The sequence below is a fragment of the Anser cygnoides genome, chromosome Z, assembly GCF_040182565.1.
Source record: "Anser cygnoides isolate HZ-2024a breed goose chromosome Z, Taihu_goose_T2T_genome, whole genome shotgun sequence".
NCBI lineage: Eukaryota > Metazoa > Chordata > Aves > Anseriformes > Anatidae > Anser > Anser cygnoides.
In genome coordinates, this window is record NC_089912.1 from 82001134 (window position 1) to 82011168 (window position 10035).

General features: G+C 48.7%; 1 protein-coding gene across 1 annotated transcript; it reads left to right on the forward strand.

Moving 5' to 3' along the window:
• The first annotated feature begins 98 nt into the window (after positions 1 to 98).
• DMRT3 (doublesex and mab-3 related transcription factor 3) lies at positions 99 to 8253 on the forward strand. Its single transcript, XM_048051718.2, has 2 exons — positions 99 to 756; positions 6581 to 8253. The coding sequence occupies exons 1-2, from the start codon at positions 318 to 320 to the stop codon at positions 7543 to 7545; spliced, it is 1404 nt and encodes a 467-aa protein (XP_047907675.2). The 5' UTR covers positions 99 to 317; the 3' UTR covers positions 7546 to 8253.
• The last annotated feature ends 1782 nt before the right edge of the window (positions 8254 to 10035 follow it).

Genomic DNA, 10035 nt, shown 5'->3' on the forward strand with positions numbered 1-10035 from the left:
TCCCTCCGTCCCTCCCTCCCCGCGGGTGGGGGGCGGAGGGGGGCGGGCGGGGGGCGGGGGCGGGCAGAGGGGGGCGCTGGGCTCGGCGGGGCGGCGCGGGCAGCGGCAGAGGCGCTCCGGCCGGCGGCAGCGCTCTGCCCGACGGTGCCACCGCGGCGGGCCGGGGCCAGGGCTGGGGCCGGGCCCCCCGCAGAGCCCGCACATCGAGCCACCCGCCTCCTCTCCTCCGTCGCCCCGGCCTCCGCCCTCCGCCCTCCACCCGCTGCCCCCTTCTCCGCCCCGGAGCCGTCCGGGCTCCCCCCGCTCTTCCCGCGGGCATGAACGGCTACGGCTCCCCGTACCTCTACATGGGCGGCCCGGTGTCGCAGCCGCCGCGGGCGCCGCTGCAGCGGACGCCCAAATGCGCCCGGTGCCGCAACCACGGCGTGCTGTCCTGGCTGAAGGGCCACAAGCGCTACTGCCGCTTCAAGGACTGCACCTGCGAGAAGTGCATCCTCATCATCGAGCGGCAGCGGGTGATGGCCGCGCAGGTGGCGCTGCGCCGGCAGCAGGCCAACGAGAGCCTGGAGAGCCTCCTCCCGGACTCGCTCCGAGCCCTCCCGGGGCCGCCGGGCGCCGCCGAGCCCCCCGCGCCCCCCCCGGGGCCGCCGCCCTGCGCCGGGCCGCCGCGGGCCCCCGCCGAGCTGGCCGCCGCCGCCGCCCTGCGCTGGGCCACCGAGCCGCCCCCCGCGCTCCCGGGGCCGCTCCCCAAGGCAGGTGAGGCCGGGACGGGGTCGCGGTCGCGGTCCCCGGCTCGCCCCGGGGACGAGGGGACGGGGGGCGGCTGCTTTCCCCCCGCCCCGACGGGCGCCTTGGGGAGGGGAAGGTTGGAGGGAGGAAGCCCCGGCTTCCCGGGGCGGTGTTTGCCCGACACCCGTCGGGCGCCGAATGGGCTGGGGATGTCCCGGTGCGGGTCCGGGGAGACCGTCGGGGGCAGCCGTGCCCTCGACGTGCCGCTCCTGGGCCGGTTTCTGCGAGCCGGCCGGGAGGGAGCGGGCACCCACCCGCACGTCCGTCGTTTTGCGGGTTCGTGTGGGTCGGCGCGGCGTAACGAGGGCCGGGGTGCGATGGGGATGGGAGGGCGAGCTCCGGTTTTCTCGGCGCCGGGCTCCCCTCCCGCTCTGTCCCGGCACGGCTCGACCGCCCTCCGCCCCTTCCTGTCCCCTCGAGGGCAGCATCTCCGCCCGCCGTTCCCCCCGGACGGGAATTTGGGGTGTCCCCCTCCCTCCCCACGCCCCGGATTTCCTCCGGCGGCGCGGAGCCGCTCCGCACCGCTCCCTGCCCCGGCAAAGCGCCGGGAAAAAAATCCGTCTTGGCTCCTTCCAGAAAGTGAAACAAATAAACTTCGCCAGCAGGATATAAATCTGGCGGATAGGAACGGTATTGACTTGCACGCCCAACTTTTCTCCCCCCTGATATATGAACTTCCCAGCTTAAAAGATTACAGTAATCACGGGAGGACAGTGTAAATCGAATCTGATAGCAATAACTTTTGGGGAAGGTCAGGCTCAAGTGAAATGTTACCAAGCAACAGGCATTTTGTTTGCAAAATACAATCAAAGCGTATTGATGAGAAATTCTTCCCTGCCAGCCAGTCAGCACTTTTTGCTAACAGCTTCACGGGCGAAAAAGCGGAGCAGGTCGCCATAAATCAAGCCCCGCGGCGAGCGGGGGGAGCCGGGGCCCGGGGCCCCCGAAAAAAACAGCGCGAGTGGCGCAGACTTCGCCCCCAGGCTCGGTTTTGGCTTTTGGGGATGTAGGAGATGGTGAGACCAAGCCAGAAATTTGTTTTACGAATAAAGGAAATGGCGAGGGCAAGGCAGAAAATTATCTCCTCCAGGGGTTCCCTTGTCGTCCGCCGCCAGACGCCGCTTAACCTGATAACCTGCTCGCTTCCAGCCAGCCCGAGAGCTGGGAGCACAGGGCAGGGCTTACTCTCTCTTTTTCTCCCCGCTACGTGTACTAAAATCGTGCTCAGACAGATGAGAGGACGTAATTATTTCCTCCCCTAGCCCGCCCTGTTATTAGACCCCGTACTTCAGTCTCCTGGAAGGTGCCCCTGTACGGGGGAGCTATTTCCCGACGTGCTTTAGATTCAGATCCGTTTATTTTATTTCTTCCTGCCGGAATAGGTCCTTTCGGTGGGACAGTTGGGAAGTTCTGCTCTGTGCAAATGGAGCACCTACAAGCTGCTCCTACTGCTCCTGCCTGTCCTAACCTCCAAAAATTCCTTCCCCCGATGCTATACTCACACACTTGCACCTCTCACACGAGCGCGTGCTGCATTTCTCTGTTTTGGTAACAGTCATCAAGGTGTGTAAGCGATTAATAGAATGCTGTATTGAGTCTTCTGCTAATTTCAGAGTAGGGGTCTTAATGCAACACAGTGACAAGCCTCCTGGGAAGTACATGAGACTTGAAGACAGGGAAGAAAGTCGGGAGCAAAACTGTTCTTGCGCCAAAAAAAAAAAAAAAAAAGAAAACAAAACAAAACCAAACCGAACAAACCATCACCCACCCAAAACCAATAAAAAACAAAACCAAAACAACAACAAAAAGACAAGAAAAGTAAAAAACGACCAAAAAAAAAAGTCCCAACCCCAAATCAGAAACCTCCCCCCCGCCTCAACTCATGAATTTTACAGGACCTTAGCTTTTGTGGCTTTCTGATATTTCGGGTATCAATCCATTCTAATAATAGAAATAGGGAAAAGAGCAGATGTGTTTGGGCTCCAAGAAAATCTGTGTTGCAGAAAGGGCTGTCCTAACAATCAAACAGCAGAGCTGTTTAAACAGAGAGTCAGCAGTGGGAATATCAAGGAAGCAAATTTGGATCCAAAGCATTAGACCAGGTTTTCCAGGCAAGTTATTAACTCGAAGAGAACAGTTTCTCTCACACCCATTTTACTTTACTTGGCCCTTCTACAATATTTCCCTCATGATCCTTAGTGCTTAAATCCTAAAGGAAAAAATGGTATATACATTGCCACAAATTTGTAGCAGCTTAGTTTATCAGTGTATATTTTACAGTGAATGCATGCACAGTTCTCCAGCTGTACTGCTTCGTGGGTTTCATTTGTACAGCATCTCTGTAGATCTGGGTGTGTATCTGCATGCGTGTTTTTTGATGAATCCATCATTTATACTAATGATAAGGCGATTCCCATAGATTCCTCAGAGGTGGCAAGGTGAATACTTGAATGCAGGCAATTTGAATTAGATATTTATTATTATTTTTTAAACATAACTAAATGTCCTCTGAGGACAAAGTTTCTTTCTGAAAACCTCTAACGTCCTAGCGTGAAGCGTATGGGTGGTGCGAAAAACCACCTTTGGCTAAACTCAGTGACTGCGTATGCTAAATACAAAATGAGTCCTTTTAACCTGAAGATACAGGTATTTGGGACTGATACCTGCCTGCGACATTTCTACATTTCAGCACCACGGGAGGGCATCTATAACGAATCTTCCCAGTCCGCTGGTTATTTGAGGATTGCTGTTTCAACCAAGCCGAAATCTCACCTCCGGCAGGTCGCGACTGTCGCCAGGACACGATTTTTTTCGTGCCGGGGGAGGCGGTGTCCGGGGCGGGGGCACAGCCAGAGGGGTCCGGGCGTGGGTGATGCCGACAGCGAGAAACGCTGCCGGAGGGGAAGGACAGACGGCAAACAACAGCAAAACCACCACCGATAATAATAATAATGATAATAATAATAAAGGACGCAACCCGCCCGTAACCCTCCCTGTGCTGATAACAGCTTTTTGCCAAAGTCGCGGAAATGCCCCCTTCTGCGGGTTTCGCCCCCTGAGCCAAGCGGGGTCTGCTGAGGGTCCCCGCAGTGTCCTGCCCCGCTGCTGTGGGGGCCTGGGCACGGACCGTGGGGCTGCTGGTGCTGCAGACACGGACTTCTGCAGGATGAAAGGTGTTTTTTTGTTTGGTTGTTTGGTTGGTTTTTTTTTAGAATCCGAATAATTCTTTTAGCCAGTCCTCGTGCGGGCACTTTTAAAGGTACTGAAAACTAAACAGAACGGAAATATCTTGAAAATAATAATTTCTCAAGATGAGGGGGTATATTCACCGTTAGGGAGAGCTCGTCGTACTCTATTTTTTAGTATATATTTTCTCCCCGGTGAGCGATTGTTACCAGCCGATAGGGATACTTCGGAAAAGCACGGTAGCATAGAAATGCGTTTACCTGGATGTGGTCCACTCGTTAATGCTGGGTACCATAGTGCAATCTATTTATATGGAAATTAGGACCGTCGTCTCCCTTAAATGCCCCTCTATCTGGCGAGGCAGGGACAGAGGTAATCAGCTGTCCTCAAGCCTGCCCGATAAGCCTTCGATGTATAAATTGTTCATTCATTCAGACATGAGTTGTTCTTAACATCCCAGCTCAGGTAATAAACGTGTGGTAATAAACATGTGACGGGATTAGGAGGGAAAGGTATCGTGATCCTCCTGTTTTATTTTTATTTTTTCCAATAATGGAAAAGCTATCCCTAGGTCTTACCACCCCCTCAGACGGATAATGTTACCGGCTTGCTAGCGGATGTTTCTGGCATTTCTTTTTGGCTGTAGGGCAAGACTGACACAGTGAGTGTATGAAGTGCACACGTACATTGCCTTCTTTATCCTATGCCTACATTAAAAGCTGCTGCCTCTCTGTTAACACCGGACAGAGAGGGTAACCTATTAAAAATTGGGTACCCACCGTAGGTTACACATGTAAAAGAGAAGGGTGAGACATTCAGAAGGCTGTCTGTCTTCCTCAGCACCACTCCCTTGCTCATCCCCTGCAGCCTGAGGTAGCAGCATCCCACAGCTCCTTAGGATGGCCCATGGCTCCTTCCTGGCACCAGCCATCCTCATGCGGAGAACCTCCCCTGGCCATGCTGGCCGCCTGCTGCCTCTGCCAGGAGCTCCTAATTTATTTCTGGCAGAGGAATATGACTCCCCTTCTGGAGAGCATGGTGACCTTTTGCCCAGCAGAGGTTCACTCAGACCCTGACTCCTCTCTCAGTGTGCAAAGGTGGGTGAATTGCACCAGTAATGCCTTGTCCGTTCCTGGGGTGAGAGGGAGGCAGGACTGGGGTGGTGGGCAGTGAGGCTGACCCACTGGCGTGCCTTTAACTGACCTGTTTTCCTTGTCAGTCTGGCAGGGGTGGTCATGAGCATGTTTTGGAAGCCTTTGCTTACTTCATACAAGCTTCTGTATCTAGTTGGGCTGATGACCATGGGCTTGGGAAACCAAGCAAATGCTTGTATTGGTTTCTGCAGATAATATTTCACATAAGGGTGTTCAAAAACACTGTCCTGTGAACAAGTTAAGGCAGTCCCTGTCAATGTCATCTTGCACAGTGTCGCTTTCCCCAGATATCGATGTTTGTAAGGGAGATTGGTGCTGCACTGTATGAGGGAGGGCAGCAGAACAGCATCCTTGGAAAATGTCCATGAATAATCTCAAGCAAATACATTGCCCCCTTTGTGCATAAGCTGTGAAAGCTGTCAATCTTTTTTATTCTTTGATTCTTTCTGACTAGTGCTTTTATTTCAAAGGTTTCCATACTCTGGCCAGGCTTTACCAAAGTGACCAGAGACTTGGAGTATCTCCATTTTTGAGTGTCCTTCTGGCAACAGCATGATCAAGGGCTTGTTTTCAGACCTGTACTAAGCTCTTGCCCTTCGTTTTGAACACAAAAAACAAGGTACCTGAAACCAATGCTGAGGGAGGTTGTTGATTGTCCATCCTTGGCAGTATTTAAAACTCAGCTGAGCAGGAACCCAAGGAACCTGCTCTAGGTTTTGGGTGAGTCCTACTTTGAACAGGAGGTTGGACCAGATGCTTTCCAGAGGTTCTTTCCAAGAAAGATTTTTCTAAGTTTTGTGCTCTGATGATTCAAGGCATCAGCTGTGCTCAGGTTTGGAAGAAAAACCTGTGGTTCTTGCTTGGGAAAGAACTAGTTTCTGCAGAAACAGAACTGGAATACACTGATTTATTTGAACAGTTCTTTAACCTTGAGCCACTAGACACGATAGAGTGGTTCCACCAATGCTGTTGGACTTGCAGAGGGAATTCTCTTCTCCCAAGTGCCCCCTGAATAATGTCAACTCCCAGTCAGTGAGACTGTGCAAGTGAAGAATTATGATGTGAAAGTGCTGAAGTTCTTCTAAGAAAGCTTTCACTTGGGTGGCTTGTTGCTCTCTGGTAACCAGTGAGGGAGGATTGGTATAGCATATTTGATGAAGCACAAAAATGACAACGGCTTTTCTTGTGTGTGTGGAAGAATGAGACAGATACCTATAAGGAAACATAAAATACCTAGACCATGTCCAATTACTTTTCTGCAGTTTTGTTCTCATGAGATATTGCAATGACAACCTAACTTTAGCAGAATCTCTGTGAAAAATGTTTTTTTTTTTTTTTCCCTTGGATCTTGCTCTGTTCCCTTTAAGAAGAACGTATCCTCAAAAGACCATAAAGACCATAACAGCTTTTAGCCTCAGCTTTTTTGTTAACTTCTCTGCCTTCCTTTGCAGACATGAATGAGGAGCGGTTGGGTGATGCCAGTGGAGCAGACAATGCCGAGACCTACAGTGACAAAGACACAGACCAAAGGAGTTCCCCAGATATGACTAAAGCCAAAAGTTGCTTCACCCCTGAAAGCCCTGAAATTGTTTCCGTGGATGAGGTTGGTTATGCAGTTCAGAAAAATGGTGGTAGCACAGAGAGCCGTCCAGATAGCCCCAAGTACCACGCAGAGCAGAACCACCTCCTGATAGAAGGTCCCTCTGGGACAGTTTCATTACCTTTCAGCTTGAAAGCCAACAGACCTCCGCTTGAAGTGTTGAAAAAGATCTTCCCTAACCAAAAGCCAACTGTGCTGGAGCTGATCCTGAAGGGATGTGGTGGTGACCTGGTGAGTGCTGTTGAGGTTCTCTTGTCCAGTAGGTCTTCGGTGGCCAGCGGAGAGAGAACTTCTGCAGAATCAGATGGTCTTGTTTTGCCTTCCAATGGGCACATTTTTGAACACACACTGAGCTCATACCCTATTTCCTCTTCCAAGTGGTCTGTGGGCTCGGCCTTTAGGGTTCCCGACACACTGAGGTTCTCTGCTGATTCCAGCAACGTCGTGCCAAATCCTCTGGCCGTACCTTTGCAGCACCCTTTCCCTCAGCCGCCACGCTACCCACTGATGCTGAGGAACACTTTGGCAAGAAACCAGTCTAGTCCTTTCCTGCCTAACGATGTCACCTTGTGGAACACCATGACGCTGCAGCAGCAGTACCAGCTGCGGTCTCAGTACGTCAGTCCTTTCTCTAGCAACTCGGCCAGTGTTTTCCGAAGCTCTCCTGTCCTTCCTTCTCGCTCATCAGAAGATCCTCGGATCTCAATCCCTGATGATGGATGTCCTATTGTGTCTAAGCAACCTATCTACACAGAAGATGAGTATGATGAAAGGTCTGATTCTTCAGACTCGAGAATACTCAACACATCTTCTTAGACTGACATTCGACATGTGATAACTAAGTGATATTTGCAGTGCAGCTGAACTACTGGGCCCGAAGAGGAGAGATGTATACCCTATGAAACCCTTGCAATTGTATTAGAAAGTGACTTTGCTTGGTATTGTACTATAGCAATAAAGACATAACTTATTTAATTTCTTGCACTTCACTGGATAATGCCAAATAGCAATACTCTGGCTTTTGCGCTGAGTGTGTAGTACAAAGGAAGACTTTATGGCTATCAGTTACGGGACTCTGGAAGATTCGTAACAGAGACAGAAGCTCAAGGTCTACTTTGTTCCTTAACTCAGACAACTGGGGATATTTAACTAGAATACTTGAATGCTGTTTTATAAGAGAGAACTCCTCAGGACATAAGAAATCAAACAAAAGTAGTTCAATTGCAAATGGACTAGAACAAGGACAAGTCATCATCTTTGCATTGAAAGAAAAGGCTGAAGAAAGAATTATGCACATGAAACTAGCATGAACTGCTTTCGTGCTGTTTGAGCTTGGACACTTTTTAGAGAAATAATCTTAAGAGTTATTCTTTTCCCATGGCTAGGTTGAAACGTGTAATGTCAGTGTAAAACCAATTACAGCTGTGAATTGCATGAAGTGTATTGTGAAATGAACACAAGATTAAACATTGTCAGGTTAATGTAGCATGCTAAGGACTCTAGAAAAATAAACTAAGATGATGATCTTGGTTTATGTCATTTATATTGGGCAAATGACATTTCTGAGGATAGAGAGATGATTAATCCTCAGCTGGGGTTAAAATGTCTAGCTCCAGCAACTGCAGTCAAGGGAAGCCTGTTTTTCCCAGTCCAGGTTCTGCTCCCTGTCCTGTAGCTTGCAAATGAGATTAGGCAAATGTTATCATCAAGGAAGCTGGGCTCTCTTGGATGTGTGCTACAGACTCTTCCAAGTTCAGCTGAGGAAAGCAGAACTTGCTACAATCACAGCAATCAGAGAAAAAAAAAAAAGGCTTTCCCAATGCTTCAGAAGCATCTTTTTTTCTTATACTATAGAAGTAGAAAAAAAGGAAATAGGATGTAATAGCAGGCCTTTCTTTGAAACAGTGTTGAATTAAATGGCAGCTTTCCTGCATCTGGAAAAGTGTTGACTTGAACATTTTATTGCATGTTTGCATGCATTGATTCCACTGCGTATCTTACATGTGTCAGAGTAACACTAGGAATTGCTTCTGATGATGAATGCCACTAAATTCGTTGTCCACTTAGAAGTTTGGTAAGGTTTTAGTGCCATTTTTTTCAACCATTGACAAGCGACCACATCTGCTTGACTGCTGACATTTCCAAAACACCACTCTCAGTGCAGATGAAATGGCTGGCAGTCCTGTCAGGTACATAGGTTAGACCTACCCCTCAAAACCAGTCGAGGTTGCCCTGAAGAGGGGCTCTAAAGCAGATGGGCTTTAAGACTGTATTATATATATCAGGCGTGTTATCTGGTGTCATTGCTAATATGAGTGCCCATATTCTCATTTGGCATTTCATATTCTGTAATGTTTGTGCACCCAGTGAATCTTGCATTTTATAATGATATTGAACAAGCACAAAAAGAAGGAGAATAAAATAAATGATGATTTTATTTTCCTTGGGGGATAAATGATCAGAAAGATACTTTTTCTTTCATAATTTTCCAACCTGTTCAATCAACCTGTAACAATTCACAGGTATATGCTAGAGAGCAAAGACATAAAGGTGGGGGAAGGGAGGAAAGAAAATAAATAGCTTCCCTTATGGAAATGGAAAAAACATCTGTAATTTTCATAAATGCAAAATTACAGTTTTGTACTGACAGTTTTGCCTATATTCACATGTCACTTGTAAACAAATTCATCTTCAAGTCACTCCAGACAGAAAAGTAATAGATAAAATAGGCTTGATCTTGCAAACAGAAAAGGATGAGGTGGTGAAAAACTGTGCTCCAACACAACAGAGAAATTAGGTGTGAAAGGCAAGATGAGGACAGGTCCAGGAGCTCTGGTTTTGAGCTCACGCACCAAACAGATTTCCCTCCAGCAGAGATCTTTGTCTATGCATCCCTGTAGGTTGAAAGAATTCTGTTTTGTTTGTTTGCTTGTCTGTTTTTGTTTGCTTGTCTGTTTTTGTTTGCTTGTTTGTTTTTGTTTGCTACAGAGGGTGAATCTTCTGCAGCAGGAAGACCAAACAGTGGCAACAATGACAGCTCATAGTGGTTTTACACACTATGGCCAGTGGATTTGCAGTGAACAGAAATTTGACATCTTGGAATTGGGACATATCTTTCAAAGAAAGGTGACCTTTGGCTACATTGGGGTGAACTGTTCTTACTATAAACACTTTTGGTGAAAAATGCAGGGTCGGTAACATGATTTTTGAATTCGATCTCTTTTATTACAATGTTCTCTGAAAAAAATGAAGAAAAAAACCACCACAAACCAACAACAAATAACTTTTTTTTTTTTTTTAAGGCAT

Excerpts from the sequence above, each read along its gene's own strand:
- DMRT3 (XM_048051718.2), top strand. The coding sequence starts at position 318 with ATGAACGGCTACGGCTCCCCGTACCTCTACATGGGCGGCCCGGTGTCG. Across the intron at positions 757-6,580 it reads GGGGCCGCTCCCCAAGGCAG|ACATGAATGAGGAGCGGTTG; the intron begins GTGAGGCCGGGA and ends CTTCCTTTGCAG.